We start from the raw sequence: 25,648 nt of genomic DNA, 5'->3' as shown, positions 1-25,648 counted from the left end.
GCTTCAAAAAGTTTTTAGTGCACTGTGTGTAAAATAAATTTTAGTCAATTTGGGGAGAATGTTAATCAGCATAAATGGAGAGGCTAGAATTGTTAATTATTTTCACATATACATCGATAGACAGGACAAATAGCAAAGGTCCCAAATGACTACCCTGCGGGACGCCTGCAGTGGCAAAGATAGATTCAGATAAAGAGAATCTAAAACTACCTTATACTGGCGGTTTTTGAAGTAAGAACTAATCCACGAGATAAACGCATGGCTTTAAATTTAAGGTTGACAATTTTATGGGAGATTTTAACGAACGCTTTACTGAAATCGGTTGTGATAATGTCAACATCATAACCTTTCTGTAAAGCATGAAGGGAATTAGAGACAAATTGAGTTGTAGTAGACTTGTCCTTAAAGAAACCATGCTGTAGATAAGAAATCATGGATTTACAGAATAAATACATAGATCGTAGACAATGCTTTCAAAATGTTTGGGGATACAGAAAGCTTGGCAATAAGACTATATTTAGATACCTAATTTCTATTGCCTTTCTTAAAATAAATAAAAAAGTAATAGAAAAGCTTGGACTGAGACTCAATTACCAAGGAGACAAAAGATGTTTGCGGGTAGTTGCACAAGCAGCTGCAATAAATAGGATCAGGTTTTAGAATACCATCACTAAAAGAAGATCTAGGAAGATCGCAAAGTGGTTGGCTAATGATTTTGAGAATCAGAAGATGATGGTGTTTTGAAAGTTAAGAGTAGATGGAAACCCGTCATACTTTCTATTGACATTATTCAACTGATAAAAAACGGAGAAGATCAGAAATAAGGAATTTTTGCATATTATTTAAGTATGTATTCGTTTTATATAGATTCACAGAGCATAGACAATTTGGAGGAAGTTTGATGTAAGCAAACGAAATTTGTGTTAATCCTTGATATTAAGAATGATTTCCAGAGATTTTAATTCTTTATTATACCGCAGAGGGGGTGACGTACAACTTGTACGGGCTTCGAAAGTATCGCAATAGATTAAACTGTGAAAAACAGCAGTGTAAAACAATGTCAGAGCAATATCGATTAAGGTACTATTTATTGTTTTGATGACAGTAAGTCAGTGTTGTCGAAACTGGGGTTTCCCTCGTTGGAATCATAGGTTCATGCATTTAACAACATTTAACATCTATACAAAAAGCAATTACTACTTTTTTTTCGAACTCGAATCCGATAAATCGTTATTCATTTCGAATTGTATTTGGCATTGGAATATTGATATGTTTTCTCTTTTTTCGATCAAACCCATTTGGCTGATAGATAAGTTGGCTCATCAAATGATTTGTTAGGACTCTAACAATGGAATATTCGTTGCTGCAATTTTATTTTCCTAATGAATGCTTAATCAGTAAAACCACAATTTCTCATTATTTGTTTGGGATCGGTCAGTTCTTCTATTTCAGTTCTATTTTCATGAATTGAGTGTGTAAACAAAAGAACATTTATATACTACATTCGTTTAGGTTTTCCTCTAATGATCATTTTAGCCAAATGACAAACTTTTTTATGGAATCGATTGTACTGTTATCACCAGGGATAGGATGTTGTGGACCTAAAAACTTAAAAAAAAGGCAAAATAAAACTCTAAAAAAAGGCATAAAAAGGCATGTAATATAAAAATTAATTGTAGTAATTTTAAACAATCATGATTTTTTTTTAATTTTCAGGTAACAAGCGCCTGCGATTGTCCGTTATTGGAGACTTTTAACGAATTGATTTTTGCCGATTTTAGCTTTTGAACCCTGATGCGTGTCGGTTGCCGGTTGCGCAATAGAACATAGAAGGCATTAAATGGTAGCAATAGCAGACAGGGGCCCCCCATTCTCAGGGGGGCCCCGAAGCAACGAAAATTTCTCTCACACATTTATTCTCAAAACATTTTTGTCGGGCAGACCATCTACCAAAAAATTTTAGTTTTTTCTATACCTATACGGAAAATATATGTTTTCAAAATGAAAACAAATTATGTGGCGTTGTATGCGGACAAAATTTTAAATCCAAACGACCAAACCCAAATTCAATTTTCCAAAAAATAAGACATTATTATTATTTATTAATAAAAACAACGAATTCTCTTCCATTATCTTTTTCCTTAAATAATAATTTCGTTTGAAGTTTGCAAAACTGTCAAATTTGTAGTGCGTGCTAAAATCAGTGTAAGAATATGTGCAGATTCGTATTAAAAAACGAAAAAAGAATCAATTCGTCGGAAAAAAACATCAATACTTTTTCCGTTGGAAAACGTTTAAGAAAAAACTATAGTCGGCTCGTCGAAGGTACATCAATGTTTTGGTTCAATGGAAAACGATATGGTACAATGGCTGCCACCCCCAAACATTTTTTAATTTGAATTGCGAATTGCTCTCTTATTTAAGGATTGACACATAAAATTCATTGAATAACTTTAAACAAAAAAAAAAATTAATTATTTTTAAATCTAAAAATATTTTTTTTTTAAGTTTTCTTAATTTTAATATATAAGCCTTTTTATGTCCAAATTTTCATTAAAATCGGTTGTGTCGATTACATTAAGAAATCGATTCTATAGCAAGTAGGTACCGTTAATCACAATCAAAAAAAAATATTTTTCTTATTTCAAAAGTGCGGCCTTATTTGCAGCATTACATGTTTTTTTTTCAAATCAAAATCGTTATCCGTTTTTGAGAAAATTGCAATATCTCGAAAACTTTATATTGGAGATATCCGTTAAAAAGGAAACATTAAAATAAAATAAACGGCTCTTGGAAATCACGTACAAATCGTCTGTACCGACTACCGAGTTTTTAGCAAATCTATCAATCCGTTTAAGCTCTTTTTTTCCAATTCTTCAAATTGAAACTTATACCGGATATCTACAGGGTATAATGGCAGTATAAAAAGTACAATTATTGGCAGTGGCAACGATTGATGTCTCAATGCAAGTATTATTGGCACCCCCTGCCAATAATAAAGACACTAGGTACTTACTTTATATGGAACGATATATTGGCACCCCTTTTAAACCAACCATTGCCTTTTAGCCAACCATTGTACTTATTTTACTTTCCAAAAGGGCCCCAAATTCTTGTGTGCCCAAGGGCCCCAGGATAGTTAAAGACGGCCCTGTTAATATAGATATATTGAGTAAGTTATCTGTTTGTATTTGAGTGTTTTGTGTGTAGGCATTACTTTAAAGATTAAAAAAAACATAGAAAAAGGCAAAAAAAGGCAATAACAAAGAGAAAAGGCAAAAACGTAAGAAAAGGCAAAAAAAAGGCAAAATAAAATACATATATTTGGCACGAGGGGGACGTGAAACGTGTTTGTTTTTAATCTATAGTGTCGTACGATTGAGCAAGAAAAAAAGGCAAATTCCACAACATCCTATCCCTGGTTATCACAAACATGTAAATAGGACCTAATATTTTTGAAACGATCTCGACTAATGGCATTTTTTACTATATCGTATCGAAATACTGGTTGATAAGATCAATTTAAATCCAACTGGGACATTGTATGCAATACATAAAAATACATTATTCCGGTGAATTTTCGAATTTCATTGACATCAGTTGTGATGTCTTATTCTTCTGATACGGTATTAGTTACATCTTCCATAGATTTCAGCTCACGGACAACAACCCATTCATCACGCACCAATTCGAATCCATTTCATTTAAGGCCATCCTTAATTTTACAGTTTCCTCTAATTTGTAATGCAATAAACCTCTACAGCTTGTAGAATGTTAAGTTCCAACGCCTCAGCACGTCCTTGGTCCTGCAGAAGCTTTATAGTAGAGATGCCGCGAATATTCGGCCACTAGTCGGTATTCGGCCTATTTTTTTGGTATTCGGCCGAATACCGAATATCAAATTAAGAAGAAAAAATACATATTATATACCAAAATGTATGTTTTATTAAAAAAAATGTAATTTTAGTACTTAGAATCCACTAAAGGCAAGTTGTGGTGAATGAAAACTATTTGTTCGGCATTTGTTGGTAGCAAATGATTACGTTTATCTTCGTAGACTATTCCTGCTTCGGAAAATAGTCTTTCGCTGTAAACACTTGTCCCAGGAGACGAAAGGTAGAGTTTAGCATTATGTTGTCAGAATTGGAAATTTTGTAGTATGTGTTGAGCACCACTTGCATGGGTCTGCCGTTCGATCTTGGCGAGCAGTCTTCATATATAATTCGATTTCGTTTTCGATTCCAGTTTTATCTGGATTTTTATCAGTTTGTATTTTTATCAGTTTGTATTTTGTGATTTTCTCAAAGCATTCCCAGAATTGTTATGTTTTTGGTCATTCTCATTATTTTGGTTTTTTTCATTTTCTTTCGAATTGGAGAAGAATAATCGTCGGTACTGGTCTTACTTGGTCCACTCAGAGAAACAAATATTGTTGTTTGCTATTTGCAAGTTCGTAATACGAGAATGTGTGTTCTAGAAGTTTCCATTTCCAGAAGGGAGAGGGCTTGGTTCAGCACACTTGTTTTTGTTTTGTTTTTTTTTTTCTCTGATATCGAACCATTTTTTTGCTTAATTTCATAAAACAAATGATAGCAAAAGATTCTCTAGGTAATTTAAGGAAAAAAAATATAAGGAAGTATGGGACAATCTTCCATAGTTTAAGCGATAAATGCAATTTTCTCACAATCTGACTTCAAACACAAAAAAAAAATATTTTGACACAACAACGGCAACACCTAGTACCTACAATATTTGAAAATACATTTTTAAAAAGCCAAAAGCTCATTCTTATCTCTTAAATTTAAATTCACTAAATTTAACTAAGAGTTTTTGAAAAATTGGTCCTCAAACTCAGAATTAAAAAAAGAAATGTTATTAAAAAAGTTTAAAATGACTTTTTTTTCAAACTTTTTCTAATAAAATATGAATTTATTTTTAAAAAAAATGTTGGCCACAAATATTATCAGATGAATTCCGAAGCAGAAAAGGTTATATTTATCACACTTTTGAAAAAAAAAAATTAAAAATTACTTCAATTTCAATGGTTTTTTTTTTATAAAAACTGAATTTTTGCATTAAATAATTGATTTTCTCAAAGACTTTGGAAAATAAGAACTTTAAGCTTTTGCTATTTAACTTTCAACAATAAGGGCTATTGAATGAATGAAAAATAACCTTATATTTAAATGTCAAACTTTAAAAAAAAATAAGTTTTTTCATCGAAAATGAAATATACATCTGAATTTTTTTCATAAACATAATAAATGAGGCCAAACAAATTTGAAAATAAGTGCATTTTCTATTACGAAAAAGGTTTAAAAACGACATGTTAAAATTTTGTCAATAATTTTTTTTTTCAAAAATCTGAGTTCAATTACCATTCGTTCAAAAGCCCTTCATTCAATTAACTTAATTTTAATTTTACAAATGTGACTAAGCTTCTAGCTTTTTAAAAATGTATGTTTAAGTATTGTAGGTGTTGCCGTTGTGTTCAAATTTTTTTTGTGTGTTTGAAGTCAATTAATAAGAAAATTGCATCTATCGCTTGATCGATGGAAGATTGTCCCTCACTCACATATATTTTTTTTCCTTGAATTTCCTATACAATCTTTTGGCATCAATTAATTTATGAAATTTAAGAAAAATTTTTGAAAAAAAAAATTTTCTTGTTCACAAAATTCTTCAATTAAATTTAAAAGATCAAAACGGCAACACCAGCAATTTTTAATCTATAGACTTCAAAGTATTTTTAATTACCCACGTTTGCAAAAAAGATCATCAAAATCTAAACTGTTCGGCCGGGTTCCCTAATATTGCCAAATTTTGAGCTTTAGTTACTCTACTGTCTGATAGGTATATTATTATCAAATAAATTATCAAAAAACCAAACGTTTTTTAAAATAAACATTAATTTATTTTAAACAAAAATGAAAAATTGGTTTATTATCTATAGTTCTTGGAAAAATACGGTTTTTGGTATATTACAATCATTAATAAACTTGGCTTTTCCTTTTTAGTACAAGTAAAATTATGAGACACTCTGTTTCCGGAACACGGTATTGTTGGTATATAATAAATGAAAATAGCAATTCCAAGTCCAACTTCAACTAAGACAACTAGTAATAAAGATTCCAATATGTAATGATGGTTTGTTTCTCTTAATAAGTTTTCAAACTGCTTCAGAGCTCTGTGTTACACTTTTTCGACTACAATTATTATTTAAGTAAAAGAAAATTTTAAAACTGCGAGGGACAACTATGATGACGGACGACGACGACGCACGACGACGACGCACGACGACGACGCGAAGACGAGTATGATAACTATGAGCTGAATTTGTTCAGCGAACTCAAAGCAACAAAAATAAAATGCACGACTGGGTCGCACGAACGAACGAAGAGTTAAAGTTGCTTACATTTTTAAGACTTTTTATATAGAAATTTGGAAAAAAAATAAATATCGTTTAAAAAAAAAAAATAAAATCTGAAATCAAATTGCCCTCCAAAGTAAGTATGCAGTTTTGATTCATATATTAAGATGCATTTTTAGAAAAAAAAAAATTTCAAAATCGTTAGAGCCGTTTTTTAAAAAACTAATTTTTTATAAATAATTTTTTGGAAAAAAAGTTTTAAAATAAAATTGGTATGCCATTTTGTAGAAATTACTAATCAACATCTTACAACAAATTTTTTTTAAAAATCCAAAAATAATTTTTTTGGAAATTTAATTCTTGGTTCATATTTAAATTATATAAACGCTTCTTCACAAAAAGTTTCGTTGAAATCGAATAAGCAGTTTCGGAGATAATCGGATTTGAAAAAAAAAAGGTTCTATGGCAGGTACCGTTAATAATGATTTTCAACCCTTTGCTTAAAACTACTACTTGAATTTTTTAAACAAAATCGTTAGAGCCGTTTTTGAGATATTTCAATTTTACTAAAATCGGTATATGACAAGTACCGTTATTTTTGGTCCAAAAAAATGAATTCCAAAAACCCCTCTGGAGAGTCGCCAAATAACGCTACATACCAAGTTTGACATCAATCGGTCCATCCGTTTAGGCTGTAGCTCCTTATACAGACAGACAGACTGACAGACTGACAGACAGACAGACAGACAGACGGACTTCCGGGACCCACTTTTTTGGCATTGTCTACCATCGTAGGGTTGCCATGCGTCCGGTTTTTCCCGGACATGTACTCTTTTTTGGCTGTGTGGGGGACGTCCGGGAAAGTTTCTAAAAATTGTCCGGGATTGTACTCTTTTCAAACCTTTAAGTATCTCACTACTTGTATGCTACTCTTAATTCATTCCACATTCAAAAAACTGAATCGGGTTCATTAAAAGCGAGGCGTTTTTATTTTGGGTAATTATATGCTCAATTCTTGTTTATATTCTGTTCCAAATTAATCAAAACTCAAACATTAGCGTATGAGATACTGCTTAGTGAATTCTCTATTTAACATTACAGTATTTCTGGGGGTCTTCCGATTTTTGTATGTAACTTTAAGCTTAGAGCTACAAAATTAACACTGAAAGAAAACGATTGTAATAACCCTTATTGTAAGACACAAGGCCTAACATTTTTAACGATTAACGAAAATCTAAAGACACTTTAGTAAGTTGCTAAGTCAAAAAATACCATTTCTTAACTAAGTAACTTACTAAAAGGCTATTAGCATTTCACTTACGGCCATATTATTCACCAGTTTAAAAAATACATCTGGATGTAAGATTGTCAAATGTCAAAAATAAATCCAAATCCAAAATAGTTATCCCGATTTTAACTATGAAAATAGTTCAAAAATAGTTAAAAATGACGATTCTTTTCTCTGTGTGATAGTGATATCATAGATTTGGATTTATTTTTGACTTTTCAATTCCTTTGCATCCAGGTGTATTTTTTAAACTAGTGAATAATATGGCCGTTAATCGTTTAAAATTTTGTGCAATTGGTTTTCAATGGAAATTTAAATTTTTTTTTAACTGGAATTGCATTGCAACTTTTGTAATATTAGCGCAAATGTTTACTATAGTAAACTATACCGGGAATGCCAAACTTTGTTTCAAGGTTTTTTTATTTTATTTCTTTTTTTTGAGAAAAAATAAGAAAAAAAATGCTACAGGAACAAGGGTTTAAAATGTGATTTTTACTTCAATTTTAATAAGATTTTTCCGTTTTTTTAGTATAATTATGCATTCCTTTTGTCCTAGTTTTGTACTCTTTTTTTTGTCCTTATATGTCCGGGAAAGTCCGGGATTTTGTATCTCGATTACTAGTTTCGTCTAAATATATCTGGCAACCCTATACCATCGTAATGTCATGGAAAAATGTTATCTCAACTTTTTTTTTTGTACGAATGCATAACTTGATATATAGTACCTATATCGCAAGTAAAAAAAGTATAACACACACAGCAAATTAAGGGGTAATAACACCTTGTAAACCATGAAATCGAGCGTCATTTTCATCAGCGTATAAAACAAAGAAGAAATATTATTTTCTTTTGGTGTTTGTTTAGTTTAATTAAGTATATTAATAAATAACAGAATAGGCTTATGTTAAATTTTTTAATGATGTGAAATTTTTTAAATGGCGGTGTAGTTCAGGATGATAGTAAAATCCTGTGCTCCCATCGGGCGACCAACTAACTCCTACAGTTTTTAACCGATTGGGCTGAAATTTTGTGTGGAGCTTAAAAATACTATTCTCTAGTGAAGTACGTAGGATTTTTTTGAAATATTAAAATTTAACGATTTTATGGTCTTTTTTTCAACGAATTTTGTTTTTGGAATGAAATAATTTTTTCAAACTAATGCCATTTCTTTAAAAATTAATATTTCAAAAAAATCCTACGTACTTCACTAGAGAATAGTATTTTTAAGCTAAAAACTGTAGGAGTTAGTTGGTCGCCCGATGGGAGCACAGGATCAAGGGGCACGGTAGTGCCCAGCCAAGTTCTCTAGCAACTTTGGCACTACACCCTTATTTACAGGAAACAACTCAGGCCATTTTCGACCCCCCTCTAACTTCCACACCAAAGATGCTAGAAATTTCAAACTCGCTACAGCTGGTCAAAACGAAACACCTCACAAAATTTCAGCCTCCTACGATGAGTAGTTTCTGAGATAAAGGGCTTCAAAAATAGCAAAAACCGTAACTGACTCACTGACTCACTGACTCACTGATTCACTGACTCACTGACTCACTGACTCACTGACTCACTGACAGATCATCAAAATTATGGAGAACTTCCCGATGTCGTAGAAACTTGAAATTTTACACGGTGATATGACTTGTGGTGTATACAAAGGAAAAAATCGAAAATTTGAGAATTTCAGCTAGGGGGCGTGGCAACCGCCCATTTCCGCTGAATTTTCATAAAATATTATAGAGCACTTCTGATTATCGTAGAATGTTGAAATTTGGTAGAACGGTAGAGCTGGTAGTTTATATCGCAGAATGTTGAAATTTGGTAGAACGGTAGAGCTGGTAGTTTATACAAAGGAAAAAATTTAAAATTTGAGAATTTTAGCCAGGGGGCGTGGCATCCGCCCATTTCCGCTGAATTTTCATCAAATATTATAGAGCACTTCTGATTATCGCAGAATGTTGAAATTTGGTAGAATGGTAGAGATGGTAGTTTATACAAAGGAAAAAATTTTAAGTTTGAGAATTTCAGCCAGGGGGTGTGGCAACCGCCCCCATTTTCACTGAATTTTCATCAAATATAGAGATTTTCAATTCTACAGCCATACCTTGCAAAAAGTAGTGAAATCCAAACAAAAACATACTGTTAAAAAAAGAGCCAAGTTCTCCTATGTTGAAATTATGCTGGCACAAAAAGTATTGAGATGTAAAAGTGTACAAAGTTCTAAAGTTTGGGTTCAAATTCGTATCAATAAAATTTTGATTGTTTACTTGGCAAATTTTGAAATAACTTTAAAAATCGATAATTAAAAGAAAAATTGTCAAGAGAACAATCAAAATTTTATTGATACGAATTTGAACCCAAACTTTAGAACTTTGTACACTTTTACATCTCAATACTTTTTGTGCCAGCATAATTTCAACATAGGAGAACTTGGCTCTTTTTTTAACAGTATGTTTTTGTTGTGATTTTACTATCATCCTGAACTACAACGCTATTTAAAAAAATTCACATCATTAAAAAATTTAACATAAGCCTATTCTGTTATTTATTAATATACTTAATTAAACTAAACAAACACCAAAAGAAAATAATATTTCTTCTTTGTTTTATACGCTGATGAAAATGACGCTCGATTTCATGGTTTACAAGGTGTTATTACCCCTTAATATGCTGAAACCACGGCTAAATCAGCAAGGGATGGGTTCAGCGAATATTATTATTTGATGATGATAATTTAATGAGCAAATTAAAATAAAAAAAGGTAATAAAAATATTTTTGAATTCCAACTTACTTCCACCAGGAACGTCGCAAGCTGAAATTTAAAAATAAAAAGGGCGCTAGCAATTTTTTTTTTTGGAAAGGAAATTACAAACCTTCGGAGCGGAAAACGACGATGGAAAATTAGAAAAATAAAAGAGTTAATTTACTTTGTTTGAACTTGACTGAGACCGTTTTAGTGAAATTTTTAATTTTTTGCTGCGCAGAGTGTAGATATAAAATTCTAGGTTACATTTGATTGATAAGAAGAATATTTTCCGCAAGTATTTAGCAAATAGGGTTTATATATCACAAGTCCGCTGAAAGTCTGACGTAATTGCATTTTGTTACAATGTAAAAGCGCGCTTTAGATTTCTTTCGTTCCTTTAATCGTATTTTAGCAAAAAAAAAAAAATAAATAAAAGATAGAGAGCCCAGCAGCTTTTAATTTGATCTAGACAATGTCTTTGGACCGCTAAGCCTTAGAGCCTAAGTCTAGACTTTAATGTGACAACATTTTAGCCCCGGTTTCAACAATTTAGTGCTGATAACCGGCTTTGTTCAATCTTTAATGTCAATTATTATTATCGTAATCGACAGAGCATCTTCTTATTTAAAGTGGCTATTGGGGCGTAGCCGTACCTTTTGTTTGTTTTCTCCTTATTCCTTTTTTTGGTTTTAATAAAAAGAGTTTCCTTTTCTTTTGTCTGGTTTATTTAATTTATTTCATTAAGATTTTCTTTATTTTGAAATCAATAGCTATAATTGGGTTTTATTCCTAGTTTTAAATTTTTTTTTGTTTTATTAAATTAATTTGAGAGGTAGGTACTACTGTGGTGAGGTGGTGGCTGGTTTACATCTTTGAATGAATAAGAGAATGAAAAATTATTGAATGGTTTTTATTATTTTTAGTTGGCTGCAATGTCAATTTTTAATTCGGAACGGGGGGAAACGAAACGTGGGCTTGTTCGAAAATAGGGAGAATCTGCGTTCCGCAATTTTCCCTAAAACGGAGTACGCTTTTCACGTAGTCGTTTGCGGTTCTCCCCGGTAGAACATTCTGAATTGAACAGTGGCTTTCGAAACTTTAGGATACAATTTCGACACTCACTGACTACTTGGTACTCTTGGTAGACATATTTTTTTTTATCCTCATCTTACTCCTTTTTCTACCATGTGAATAATTATTATGACCTTAAGTAATTGTGCTTTTTTTTAATGAATGCTTATTGTGATCGTTTTCCAAAAATAAATATTTTATTACTGATTTAAATGAAAAAAGGTCCTTATAATGCAAAAATAACTCTGCATTTCGAAATACGTCACTATAAATAGTATTTACTAACAATAATATCAAATGTTATAATTTTGTCAACCAAACTTTTTTTTATTCTAGCGCACAGCAAACTCTACAGATGAAACGACAGCCCTATGTTTGCTTTTATAGTAAATTGCCATGCCAGTTCCGACTGCAATTGAGGCTACTAGCAAAATAGAGCCTAGTACGTAGTGATGAACGCTTGTTTCTCTTAATAAGTTTTCAGACTGCTTCACTTCTTTGTCGGTTTTGTTTTTCAAATCTTTTCCGTCAGTGTCTTTTACTTGTGGAAAATATATATAAATAATAAAAATACGCTTAGAATGGAAGTAAATAATACTAGACTTACCAACACGGTTTTCTTGTTCCAGAGGCTCCGTAGATTTGCTGGGTCTGCCAACAGAATTTTCTTGGTTTGGGGCCTCTGTTAATTTGTTAGACTTGGTTGTAGGAACTGACTTGGAAGTCTCCGGAGTCTCCGTGAATTTGTAAGGGCTATCAACAGGATTTTCATTTGTCGTGGTCGTAGGCCTGTTGAATTCGTTCTTTTCCGTACTCTGGTAACACTGACATTTCTCCGAGTTTGCTATATAAACACATAATTTAATAAATAAAAATAGATAAAGAAGAGATATCTTCTCTTTAATGGCAGTCAAAAGACTATTGCACAAAATATTCGGAACAATGACAGAATGATTACTCTTCTGGAGAGCCATTATCTTATATTTTAAATATCTTAAATAAGCTGTTATACTTACTCAATTCTTCCAACTTGCAATCGTAGAACCATTTAGCTGAAGTTCCTCCCCATGAAGAAAAGCTAACAAAACGAATGTTCAAAGGATTTTTATCTGAATAGTTCAAGTAAGGTTCGGCAAAACCAGGAATATTAATAACTAACTGACCATCTGAAAAATAATATGTTCACATAAATTATAATTCACACTCTTATGTATATTAGTTAATGATTTCAATCGGCATTGGCTCAAAAGTCGATAATAGGTTCGGTGTCATTACGTGAGCTACTACATTAAAATTTTGTAAACGTATGTCGGAGCGAGAATTTCCATAACCACCAAGAACTAGAAAATTTCAATTTATCAATTTAAATTCAAGTACAAAAATTAACGTCGAAATTTTTACCAATTTCGTAAACAGGATCCGAATATGATTGATTTTCAAATTCCGATAGCAATATGTGTGCATCCATTCGAGTCATTACGAAGAATTTCAAATGTATTTGTTGATTATCTTCTAGCTTAGGACTATTCATGGAGCTGATTTGAAAGTAATCCTTGTATTTGTGATCTCCAGATGTGATAGTATACTCCTTACAAGTGTTCAAATGTGCATAACTTATATTAAATTTATTCGCATCACCATCACCAAATCGGCATAAAACGACAAATAATATTATTATTTGATATATCTTCATGTTTTCATGTATTCTTAACTAGACTATGGTTTATGATCTGAAATGACTACTTAAACCTGCGCTATGAACTTGACTGAGACTGAGTTTATTTTAAAATGCAAGCTTTTTGCTAATAAAGATATAAAATTCTAGTTTGCATTCGTTTGATAAGAAGAATATTCTTTGCAGATAACAAAATCTGCTGTTGGCTTTCACAGTTCACACTCCAAATATGATTTACATATCACAAAACCGCAGAAAGTCTGACGTAGTTGTAAGTTTATTTTTATTCCCTTTTATCATGTTGAAGCAACGAAAGATTTTCCTCATTTCAAACATGCAGAACCATAAAATTCATCAGCTGGCGAGTATTTATCAGCTACCGATTTCTAGGCCGAACAGCAGCGACCGGTGACTAGTCATAAAATGGCGCCAGCCATCCAGATAATTTATCAGCCTCTTCGTTATGTAGCTTTTCAACTATGAAATTGCTCCTTGTGATTCATTGGTTTTGAAAAACGCGTAGTTTTCCCCGAGTCGTTAATCATTATGCTTGAAAATCAGAGGTCTCAAACAAATGTTAAAAAAGAAGTCTCTCCTGTAAAATCAAAATGACTTAGTCTCGTATTTGCAGACTTTGTTTACTAGCCTATCAAAGATGTGTTCCTTTTCAATCTTGGCATTGAAATCTTTTAGGGATGGCTTAATGTCATTCGTAGATAATGATGTTTATGTTTTTGGCAAGAATCTTGAAAAGCCTTTTCTCAACCTTTGAATAGGACATAGTATAGAAAAATACAAAAGAATTCACGGAACTCTGGCAGTAGCTGAGAACAATTTAATACAAGCAAATTTATTTCTAGTAGACAAAAATCAATCGAGGACAACTGTGGAAGTGTGGATACTGAGGTAAATAAATATTGTGAGGTTCGACAATTGATATCAGACCTTAACTTCAAATCACAATATCATTGTTTATGTTTTCTTGCAACATCATCACGCAAAACACATCATCACACCTATCGATATACAGCGAACTAGGCCCACCTGCAACAGTTATGCATTTCAATGCGCTGATTCCGAACCCGAGGTTCGTCTGACCCGTTAAGGTCCAGGTTTTGCTTGGAGTGCAAAAAACAGCACCAATTTATCTTTTTTTTTTGTAGAGAGACTGTGTGTAGGTAATTTAAAGGTTAACACAAGCCACTATGTATATCTTAAAACATGGTTAACAATTTTATAACTCATGCTACGGTGACCATCCGTTCATAATAATAATGAACTAATCATTATTTGAACGACATGTTCATTATGAATTATTTTGTGTTAATTATTTCAAAAGCTGTTAATTATTCTTTATTCAGTGATAGTAATTTTGTTGAAAAAAAAACGAATTTTTGAAACAAAATGATAATGCAACATGTCCCAGTTTTCTGAATGTGCAAAAATCATAATTCACATTATGAAAAAGAGAAACTTAGCCCAGTCGGGATGTACAAAAAATTAAGTTGAAATGGAAAAAATTAGATCGTGCAATTTTTTTAATAGGACGGTAGAGGGGATCACTGAGAGCTTAAAACCAGTTTTTCGGGAAAATCGACCTTGAGCCAAAGCCGCCATCTTGGATTAAAGGTAAAACACGTTTTAGTGAATAACTCCGCCGTTTTTGATTTTTGACAAAAATTATATCGCGTAAAACTTGTAGAAAATTTTATTTTCTATAACTTTTATCCTAATAAATTTTTCTATATGACCCACATTTTTCGAGTTAGCAAGACAATAAAATCTTCGAATTTTTCAAATCGGTTCATTTTTTATTTTATTGTCTTGCTAACTCGAAAAATATGGGTCATATAGAAAAATATATTAAGATAAAAGTTATAGATCTACAAATATATTGTTGAAACATTTAATTGAATGAAAAATTGTAAATATATTTTGTAGTTAAATAAATAAGTATGGTAAACCGGGGCACATTCGTCTTTTAGGTACATTCGTCATTGGCGTTTTTACTATGAACGCTTCTTTGTAAACACATTATTTAAATGTCGATCAGTTGCATTTGCAAATGCAAACGATGCATTAGAATTTGACAGTTCTAGTTAGTCGGCAAAGGATGTTGGAAGTGTTTGTTTGTTTTGTGGTGCCTCTCTATAATTTTCGTGTTTGGGTAAGTAAGCATTTTTTTATATTGTTTTGATGAAAATAAAAGTGATATTTTGTGAGTTGTGTTATCAAATATTAAGCTTAAAGTATAACTACCTAAATGTGTTCAGAATATAAGTCGTTTATTTATAAAATTTGTAAAATGAATTTTTATACATCGGGGTGCATTCGTCATTTGTGAAAGGGGAACTTTTTTCGCCACCTAGGGGTACATTTGCCATCTGCCGAATGTACCCCGAAGTTAAATTTTTTCATGTTTCGTCTAGACATCTTTTATTTTTGTTTCTTTTATCGTAGACATGGTTCGAAATTATAAAAAAAAAGACCGACAGAGCAAACATATGCGAAATTGCCATGCGAAAAGCAATATCAGATGTAAAAAATGGGCGAGAAACAATTACTTCGGCCTCCTTCAAGCATGGCATTAAGCGCACAACCTTACGCCAAGTTAGACCAGTCAGATGGTGAATTTTTAGAAGGATCAATCAATTCTGAGACTGGAGAAACGCAAGTTTCAAAAACTAATTTTTCTTACGATGACCCTTTGAATGTGGGAGACTTCGTTCTTGTTAAATTAAACGTAAAATTAAAAAAACAAGCCTTGGTGATTTAACCTTTAATGTCAGATTTTTACGGAGATTTAACACTGTATCTTGGGTATTTGTGGAATCCCAAATAAAAGACGTTTCCTTTACATTGAAGAGTGAAGTTGAATTGAAACTAACTACCTCATCCCTCCAATCCAGCAGGAACATCAAGATCTCGAACTAAATATTGTTTCGATATTGACATGACTCGCTACTACGTCAAGTAAAGAAAGAAATTTGTGATCTTTATATTATTTTGTAAGAGTCTTACGTAAAACTTAATAAGTATGAATGTTTGTGCTCCTTTTTTTATGAATTTGTTATTTATTTATTTATTTTTATTGAAGTGATCTTTTTTCTTTTTTCCTGTTTATGAAATAAACGTTTAAGTTGATTAAAAAATTTAATTTTTTTATTTTTGATGCGAAGGAATTTTTTGCCGAAAGTGCCCCGAGCATTGATGAATGTGCCCCGTCCTGGGGCACATTCGTCTAAATGACTTTCTTTCTAAAATTTAAAATATAAATGTTTTTTTGTTAGTAACAAGAAAAGTTTATTGTTTTATTTAAAAGGTAAAATATTAGAGTTTCATATTAAGTTGAGAGCTTTTGTAATATATTTAAAATTATCATAAATTTGGATCCTTGAATTTTTTCCGCCGAATGTGCCCCGGTTTACCCTACACCTTGGAACTGCTGCTGGAACTTCAGGTCATCTCATAGTCTTCGTCCCGCCTTTCAAAGGGTAACTTAGCAATTCTTTAAATCAAAGTTCAACTCAAACAAACTCAACTTCAACATCAAGTCTCAAAGTATATACTAACAATAATATTGTTTTTATTTTATCGGCCATACTGCTTTAATTAATTCTATCGCACATCAATTTTTTTAAGTGAAATGTCGGCTGTACGATTTTGTTTATAGTAAATAGCCATACAACGCCCGACTGCAATTAAGGCTACTAGCAAAATAGATCCCAGTGAGTAGTGCTGAACGCTTGTTTCTCTTAATAAGTTTTCAAACAGCTTCACTTTTACTTCTTTTACTTGTGGAAAATAAATTTAAATAGTAAGGATACGTTTAGAATAGAAATATATAAAACTTACAAACACGGTTTCCTTGGTCTAGAGCCTTCGTGGATTTGTTAGGGCTATCAACAGGGTTTTCCTGGGTCGTAGGCTTCTTGAATTCGATTTTTTCTGTACTTTGGTTAAGCTGACATTTCTCCGAGTTGGCTTTTTTATTTATGTTAAAAGACATAATTTAATTAATAAAAAATAAAAAAAATTGTGATAGAAATAGAAAGTGAAAATCTCGTCTTTCATGACAGTCAAAAGACCAGTGTACAAAATGTGCGGAACAATGACAGAATTATTGAACATTATTTCACAGCGACCATACTCTTCTGGAGAGCCATTATCTTATATTTTGAAGATTTTAAATAAATTGTTATACTCACTTAATTCTTCCAACTTGCAATCGTAGAACCATTTAGCTTGAAGTCCATCATAAGAAGAAAAGCTGACAAAACTAATGTTCAAAGGATTTTTATCTGAATAAATCAAATAAGGTTCCGCAAAACCGGGAATATTTACAACTAACTGGCCATCTAAAATTAAACAAAAAAATCACACAAAATTCTAGTGAGTATCTCCGTTTTTCCCTCACCATTTTTTTGAATGATTTCAATTGGCATTGGATCAAATGTTGATAAAAAGTTGGGGGTCTTTACGTGAGCTACATAATTTTCATATTTTAAACGTATATCAGACCGATTATTATTATCACAACCAAGAACTAGAAAATATCAAGATATCAATTTGAATTCAAGAAAAAAAAACTAACATCGACATCTTACCAATTTCATAAAAAGGATCCGAATATGATTGATTTTCAAATTCCGATAGTAAAATGTGTGCATCCTTTCGAGTCATTACGAAGAATTTCAAATGTAATCGCTGGTCATCTTCTAATTTAGTATTGTTCATAGAGCTTATTTGGAAGAAATCCTTGTATTTGTAGTATCCAGATGCGATAGTGTACTCCTTACAAGTGTCCAACTGTGCATAACTTATATTAAATTTATTCGCATCACTATCACCAAATCGGGATAAAATGGCAAATAATGGTATGATTTGATATATTTTCATTTTTTCTGAATGTGCTCTAGTTAGGCTCTGAATTGTGATCTTGAATGACTGATTTATTCTGCGCTTTGAACTTGAATGAGAGCTGAGACCGATTTTATTTTAAAATGCAAGGTTTTTGCTGAAGATATAAAATTCTTGTTCAAATTCGTGTGATAAGTAAAATATTCTGTGCAGATAACAATATCTGTGGTTGGCTTTTATGCTGCGAATTGAATTTACATATCACAAAACCGCAGAAAGTCTAACGTATTTAATACTTTTTTTTAAACCAGCGCAAATGTACTACATACACTTAATTGTATTTTTGCTCAACATGCTCAACTTTAAATAGCATATTATAATAAATAAATTAGAGCCAACTATTCAGATTAGAGATGTTGGGGATGTGGAATTTTTCACATCCGCGGATGCATTTGCGGTTGTGGATTTTTGAAAGTTAACATCTGCAGATGCAGATGCGGATGTTTAAGATCTTACATAAAAAATTAATATAAATGAATTTAAATAATGATACAGTTATAAATAACATTTTTATTATTGGTGTTTAGTAATACAAATTAAAAAGAGGTGCATTAGACTTAATAGTTAATAAAAGTAACACCGCAGGTAACAGGTTGGTTAATTAAGCGAAGCCTGGCGCTACTAAGTAATAATTGTAATAATTATTGTTCCCTAGGAAAACTGCCTTGTGAAGTGGGTAGAAATTACCGTTAAAGACTTAGCTTCCTTTTTTTTTTGTCAGGAAAGCAAGAATTCTATTAATAGCCGGTTTTCACCGCAAATTTGATAATTTCGCAAACAAAGATAGTTCGAATTCCAAATTCTAAAAATTTCCTATTTGAAATTCGAAATGAGATAATTTGCGAAATTAATCTAATTTGGGCTCTAGTGAAAACGGGCCATAAAATTAAGACTTTTGCATTTTTTCTGTGTTTTGCTTAAAAAAAATCAGTCACACACCATTCTTCGGTGTAACTCCCGCACAATTCTCTAGCTTCGCCCAACTTCTTTCTTGTCGCAACTTCTCTGCATCCGCATCCGCATGAAAATCCGCATTGATTATTGCGGATGCGGGTGCGAATATTCGCAAAATCCGTAATCCAGATAGTTTATGGTAAATTGAAGCAAATTTTTACAACTTTGCAACTGTAACTCGGACTCATTGATTAAAATGCGTACTTTGCCTGCTATCAAATTGTGTTTTAAATATTTCCGATATCTCTTTTACTGCCCGAGCTATTTAAAATTTAAGTAGCGGTCTTTGAATCAAAAACAACACTGGCCAACCAAATAAAACTTTTTTTTGTCACAAGAAAATTCTTCCGACTGTGGTTTCGAGTTCAGTTACCCAAAAACCTTCAGAAAAGTATATTTTTGTTCTTGTGGCAAAAATTCTGTGACCAGTGACTTAAACTTTAGATTAAGTTGAGTTTCTGTTTGGCTTATTAAGTGAAACTTAAGATATCTCGAGCAATAAAAGAGATATCAGGAAAATTTAAACAGTTTTTGAAAAAAGAATATCTGTTCTTATAATCACCGTTACAAATTTGTTTATAAAGAATTACCCCACATATAAACAGAACCTCGAAAACAGCCAAAATGACGTTTTTTAGCATTTTATAACGGTAATATTTTAAAAACGGAGGCTAATCAAATTTTTCTGACTTCAGATTCGGATTCAGCACTACTAAAAAAGTATATTTTGGTTCTTGTGGCAAAAAAACTGTTAAATTTTGTTGACCAGTGTTATTTGAATAATATGAATTGGGCCGATGAAAAAACTCTTTTGTTTAAGTATTTTTTATAGGACCCGCAAAGGCATTGAGTGCCAAAGACTACAAAAAATTGTTATTTTGCCATTTTTGGTACAGATATGAGGGCATCACACACGTCTGGCACAGTTTTGGCAATGATTGCTTAGATATTAAAATTTATATTAGCTGCCACATAACGTAAAGTTACTGCAAGACGTTTGTTTGCTTCTAACTTATGTTTTCCGTTTGCTTTTTATGGGTGCAAAAACTACAACTTTCGAAAGTTAAGGGTGAAACGAAGAATTTTAGTAACTTTGTTGTACTTTCTTATTAAAGTTTCCACCTAATCCATGGATAAGCTTTCATTCCATTGGTGTTCGGTTCAACACATCCAAATCACTACTTGTACTTGTTGTCGCTAATATTTTTGAAATATAAACTTTTTTCTGTGAAGATATTTCCTCCGTTAACTCGTTAAAGGGCTTTAAAATTAATGAGTTTGGGCAACAGCTAGAATTGGGACTGGAATTTGAAGCAGCCAAATTGCAGCTCAGAGAGGTCCTTGAAGGATATTTATCCTCTCTATCATAAAAAAATAAGCTGTTCCCCCGCGTTACCACTTCTAAAATTAATTTCTTTTAGTTTATTACAAAAAGTTATGTAGGTATCTAGGTAATGTATGTGCTGTTCTGTGTGCTGGATCCTTGATATATTTTTTTGATTGGGATTGGGAGTAGTTAATTAGAAAAAAAATAACTCACATAATTTGGTATATAAAACAATTCAGTATTCAAATTAGGATACAGGAAAGCAATTCTGGAGAAACAAAATTAAAAATGGCGATCGTAAATAAAAATCAAAAGACAAAACGAAACACAAGGCCTCGTCTCCACTGGAATCTGGAAATATTTATTTCATGAAGTTCATTTTTCTTTATCTATGTGGGCAAGTTATGTCGTAAAATTACATTGTTCGTCATGATTTCCCCAAACAGATCACGTAGTTAACAAATATAAAATAATAATTTATTGATAAGATTAGTTTCGTACGAACATAACTTACTAAAACTAAAGCTAAAACTAAAACTAAAACAAAAGCATAAATTAAACAATATAACATAAATAAATTACCAGAATAAAAACATAACAGCATGGACTATAATCTAATAAACACAACAATCTCTAAGTAATAACAATAATAGCTGCGTCCTGCGTTCCTTTAGAAATATTTATCTACTTTTTAGTACTTAAAGCTGCTTTGAACTACTTTTTCAGTATAGCAAAGTATGTAGATCAAAGTAGTTTTAAGTACTAAAAAGTAGATAAATATTTCCAAAGGAACGCAGCTAATATCAAGACTATCATAATTCATACAAAATGTAATAAAATTTCATATACAGTAAAACCTGCTAATTGGGACACTCTATAATCGGACCACATCCTATTCGGACCGCACTTAATGCTTTCCCTGCTATTTTTCATACAAATTTCCCTCTACAATCGGGACAACTGCTAATCGGACCATGGACCACCTTAATAACATTCTTTGCTTATTGTTTTACCTGTTTAATTGGACCAAAAGTCAAAAATATGAAACATGTGTGTTCAATGTTCTTATACATATGCATCCCATTTTTTTTTCTTGGCCAATTTTGCAAAGTTACATTTGTTATAGGCGGGGATTACTCAAAATGTTTAATTTTATTTTTCGTTTCTTGGCAAAGGAAACAATTTGACAGTGCAATAGAGTTTTTGAAATTGATTGTTTTGTGAAATTGATTTGAAAAAGAATGTTAAAGTTAAAAGCTTTTTGAAAATTGTTGGTACCTATATTTGTTGTCATTTTTACGTGGGTTAGAAAATTTCAAAAAAAAAAAATGTTTAAAAAATTAAAAATTTTTTTTTTGTAATTTTTGTCTCTTGAAAAGTTTAAGAGAAAAAAATTTTATTTTTTTAATTTTTTTTTTTTTTTAAATTTTATTTTTTGTTTTAAATTTAAGCTTTTTCTGGAGCAAAAATGTGGAAAAAGCTAGGAAAAACAATTTTTTTTCTCATTAAAAAATGAGAACAAAAATTGAGCTTTTCAGAGCAAAAAACGTGATCCTTTAATTTTATCAAAAATTCGATCGAGTGAAACAAAAAAATGGCTGGCTGGATTAATTTGATTTTTTGTAGGATTTTTGTGCCCATATTTACCTAACTGTAAAAGGCACACTTAACATTAGTGGTTCCCTCAAAATTTTCGATCTAGCGCTCGATTTTCCAAAAAACCACCAAAAGCCCTTTTTTTGTTGCATTTTCAAATTCATGTGACAATAAGAAAAAAAAAATTTTTCGGAAAAGCAATGGCTAGTCGTTAAGTAAAATTTATTGAAGTTCTTGAAACCCACCTTTAACTTTCTGTGCGATCATTGGTTGCTGAGATATCGATAATCAAAGACAAAAGGATCCTTTTCCATTTGAAGACCGATATCTCGGCGAGAAGTGGACGTATCGAGGTTTTCGAAAAACCAAATTAAAGCTAAATGAAGAAAGTATCCGATCCTTATAGTGGTTAAGCTAAAAAACACTCGTAGACCAAAAAAAAACTAAAAAAATTTTGAAAATTTTTTTGTTGCTGGTTTTTCTGCGATCACTCAAAAACCGCAGAGGTTAAAAAATTTTAAAGTTCTAATCCAAAAACTAGACACTTGGACATACAATTTCATTCTTTATCGATTTCTTGTACGACCATTTCTTTCGAAGTTACGGCCTGTTGAAAATTGCCCAAAAATTTGGAATTTTTTTTTTGATCCCTTAATTTTTTCCAGTAGTGTATGAATGAGAGAAAATTTTTTCTAAATGGACCGGTCCGATTAAAAAGGAACCTCTATAAGTGGACCACCTCCTAATCGGACCACCTTTATTCGGTCCCAAGGGTGGTCCAATTAAACAGGTTTTACTGTAAATAAATAAAAATATCAACATTACCCCCAGACTATAATTAATATTCAATAACTCTTAAAATAATTTAAAATCCTTAGTATATAAAAAAAACACAACATGCCATTTGTTACATACTCCACATGAAGTATATACCTACTTAACCCGAAAAAAAAAAACATAGATACAAAAAAACTAGTAAGTGTTTTACTAATAAAGGGAAATAAAAAAAATAAATTAATAAGGAAACAAAAAAAAAACCCTTGAGTGAACGACTTTTTTTTTCTTGTGATTTTTTTTAAGGTTTCATAGGTTTCTACTTATCTGAAACTCGGAAAAGTAAAAAAAAAAAACTTAATTACATATAAATATTCCTTCTTACGTGACCTTTTTAGTAATATGAATTCTACTAGTTTTTGTGGGCTATATTCTATATATGTACTTCATCACCTCCCAACAATTTAGAATGGGGGACAGCTCTATCGACAAAATGAACGCTGCAACTTGCAAGTTTTTATTTTAATTAAACCATTTTCTATTATTATTATTATTATTACTATTATTATTATTATTATTATTTCTTAATTATATGATATTTTAAATAATTATGCAATAAGTATAAATTAGATATTTTAAAATAAGTTTGCAGTTTCTGACGAAAATTTTATTACATTTCATATACCACATAAGAATAGGTAGGTATGTCATTGTTAAAGAAATTGCCGAACGCAATTTTAATGGCGTTGTCAGGTTATGAGTTACGAAAAGACAGGCAGGAAGACAAAATAGAAAAAATAAGGGAAACCCAAAATAGGTTTTATGAAAACATAAATGAACAACTACACCCGCTCCCAGAACATAGGCAAACTTTAACTATAATCATAGTTCTATTTATCATCATGGTAATTTTTTACTTGTTGACAAAAGCTTTTATTCTCCTTAAATTAAATAGACCAGACCCAACACCAAGAATATAAAAAAAAAAAGTATAAAAGTTTAATATTTTGCGTCTACCCCATGGCTCATCTAGTCACCTGGGCAAATTTGTCTAAAAAATTAAAAGAGGTAAAAACTGAGTTCGATAAATCCTACAAATGTTTAAATAGATCGCCTGTACCAAAAAAAGCAACACAAATAAAACATCTGAATATTCTTCAATGTCAACACAATACCATAACAGGTATTTTCAAATCAGTTTACCCTTACCTAACTCCGGATCATCAATCCGTTTTTAAATCATATATTTCCGCAATAAAAATCGAGGCTTGTGGTTTTATTCACTTTACTTCAACTTCCTCAGGAAGTGCCGAAAGAATTTAACAAATTCCTAATAATAAATTCTGAAGCTTTTTCTGATTGCGAAGATTCAGATTTAGAATTGAACGAAATAAAAGAACTTTTAGACACTACCACCATGACACCTATTGAATTCATAAATATCGCAACAAAATTGTTGCCAGAATTCGACGGCAAAGTTGAAAATTTAAATAAATTCATTAATGCTCTCGACTTACTTGAAACAATTAAAGAAACAAACGAGGCAATAGCGATTAAACTAATCAAAACAAAACTGAATCAAACCGTTAGCAGGTTACTTACTAATGAAACTACGATCGAAGCAATTAAAGTCACTCTAGTTACAAATATAAAACATCAATCACCTCAAAATATTACAGCTAAATTACTTAGTATTAAACAACAAAACAAAACTGACAATGATTTTGCAAAAGAAGTTGAAAGTTTAACACAACAATTAGAAACCGCATACATTTCAGACGGTCTATCCCCACAGTTAGCCAAATCATATTCTGCTCAATCCGCAGTCAAGGCAATAAAAACAAATGCTAAGTCTAGTGAGGTAAAAATGTTAATGCGAGCTGGCCAATTTTCCACAGCTAGCGAAGCATTAACAAAATTTATCGAACTAGGAGCGGAGAGTACAGACACTGTAAACATAAATTACATAAATAAATCAAGGAACTTTAACAAATACAGGGAACGTGGAAATAGTTCACAATTCTCTCAAAGAAACAATAATTTTAATGGAAATATTCGGGGACGTCAACAAAGCCCAAACTACAACTATAATCGAAACAACAATCATAGAAGTAGTAATTACAGGGGAAGGTACAAAAGGAACAGAAATGTCAGGTACACAGAAGCATCGGAGAACAGCGGTGCTCCCCAGGCTGCCCACCTGGGGGATGCACTAAATTAAATGAACAAAAAATACTCCACATTAACCTTTCTTTCAGCAATTATGTAATGGTAAAAACATCATTACATAACTCAATTGCTACATTTCTTCTAGATACAGGCTCGGACATAAGTTTATTTAAAATAGAAAATAATCAAAACTTAAATATCAATACAGACGAAATTTTAAATCTAAAAGGCATAGGAGACGGTACTATAAAAACAATTGGCTCTGCACGAACAACTTTCTTCATTAATAATTTCGAAAATTTTCACGATTTTCATGTTGTTGACAACACATTTCCAATACCTTGCAATGGAATAATTGGTTATGACTTTATAAAAAGATTTAACTGCGTATTAGACTATAAATTTTCTGGCTCTAGCAAGTTAAAAATTCGACCAAACAACGTAAACAAACAACTTGAACTTAAAATAATGGACTCACACACAAAGGATTTTCTCTCACTTCCAGCAAGAGCTGAATGTGTTCGAAAAATTAGTGTCAGCAGCAAAGAAATTGAAGTATTAGTTCCGAATCAGGAACTGAGTGAAGGGATTTATATTGCTAACACAATAATTAACGTAAAAAATCCATACGTTAAAATTTATTAACACTACAGACAAAAATATTTTTCTTAAACAGAGTAACATCAAAACTGAAAGTCTTAAAGAATACAATGTTGTTAAATTAGATCAACTAGATGAAACATGAAAGCGAAGAAAGAAA

General features: G+C 31.5%; 2 protein-coding genes and 1 long non-coding RNA gene across 4 annotated transcripts; 1 reads left to right on the top strand and 2 right to left on the bottom strand.

Annotated features, from left to right (window-relative positions):
* Positions 1–10,841: 10,841 nt before the first annotated feature.
* On the bottom strand, positions 10,842–18,583 carry LOC129905915 (uncharacterized). Of its 2 annotated transcripts, none has more exons than XM_055981546.1 (5): positions 17,756–18,562; positions 17,566–17,694; positions 12,490–12,639; positions 12,081–12,317; positions 10,842–12,014 (listed from the first exon to the last, which is right to left on the bottom strand). In XM_055981546.1, exons 1-5 carry the CDS (start codon positions 18,045–18,047, stop codon positions 11,806–11,808), a joined length of 1,017 nt encoding a protein of 338 aa, XP_055837521.1. In that variant the 5' UTR covers positions 18,048–18,562; the 3' UTR covers positions 10,842–11,805. The 2 variants fall into 2 exon arrangements, with proteins under 2 accessions (XP_055837521.1, XP_055837522.1); XM_055981547.1 differs by lacking the exons at positions 10,842–12,014; positions 12,081–12,317; positions 12,490–12,639 and adding exons at positions 16,711–16,942; positions 17,004–17,132; positions 17,357–17,506 and having other exon boundaries at positions 17,756–18,583.
* LOC129905920 (uncharacterized) lies at positions 12,695–14,893 on the bottom strand. Its single transcript, XR_008770673.1, has 2 exons — positions 12,875–14,893; positions 12,695–12,813 (listed from the first exon to the last, which is right to left on the bottom strand). It is a non-coding gene; the product is annotated as an uncharacterized LOC129905920 (long non-coding RNA).
* A 4,708-nt stretch (positions 18,584–23,291) lies between the features above and the next one.
* On the top strand, positions 23,292–25,207 carry LOC129905917 (translation initiation factor IF-2-like). Its single transcript, XM_055981549.1, has one exon. It carries the CDS (start codon positions 24,137–24,139, stop codon positions 24,938–24,940), a length of 804 nt encoding a protein of 267 aa, XP_055837524.1. The 5' UTR covers positions 23,292–24,136; the 3' UTR covers positions 24,941–25,207.
* Positions 25,208–25,648: the final 441 nt, after the last annotated feature.

This window comes from Episyrphus balteatus, chromosome 1, assembly GCF_945859705.1.
Source record: "Episyrphus balteatus chromosome 1, idEpiBalt1.1, whole genome shotgun sequence".
Classification (NCBI taxonomy): Eukaryota; Metazoa; Arthropoda; class Insecta; order Diptera; family Syrphidae; genus Episyrphus; species Episyrphus balteatus.
The sequence above is the reverse complement of the archived record's forward strand: the minus strand, read 5'-3'. Positions and strand labels throughout refer to the sequence as shown.

Excerpts from the sequence above, each read along its gene's own strand:
- LOC129905915 (XM_055981546.1), bottom strand. The coding sequence starts at position 18,047 with ATGAAAATATATCAAATCATACCATTATTTGCCATTTTATCCCGATTT. Across the intron at positions 17,695-17,755 it reads GGATCCTTTTTATGAAATTG|TTCTTGGTTGTGATAATAAT; the intron begins GTAAGATGTCGA and ends GATATTTTCTAG. Across the intron at positions 12,640-17,565 it reads TGAAATCATTCAAAAAAATG|ATGGTCAGTTAGTTATTAAT; the intron begins GTGAGGGAAAAA and ends ATTATTTTTCAG.
- LOC129905917 (XM_055981549.1), top strand. The coding sequence starts at position 24,137 with ATGACACCTATTGAATTCATAAATATCGCAACAAAATTGTTGCCAGAA.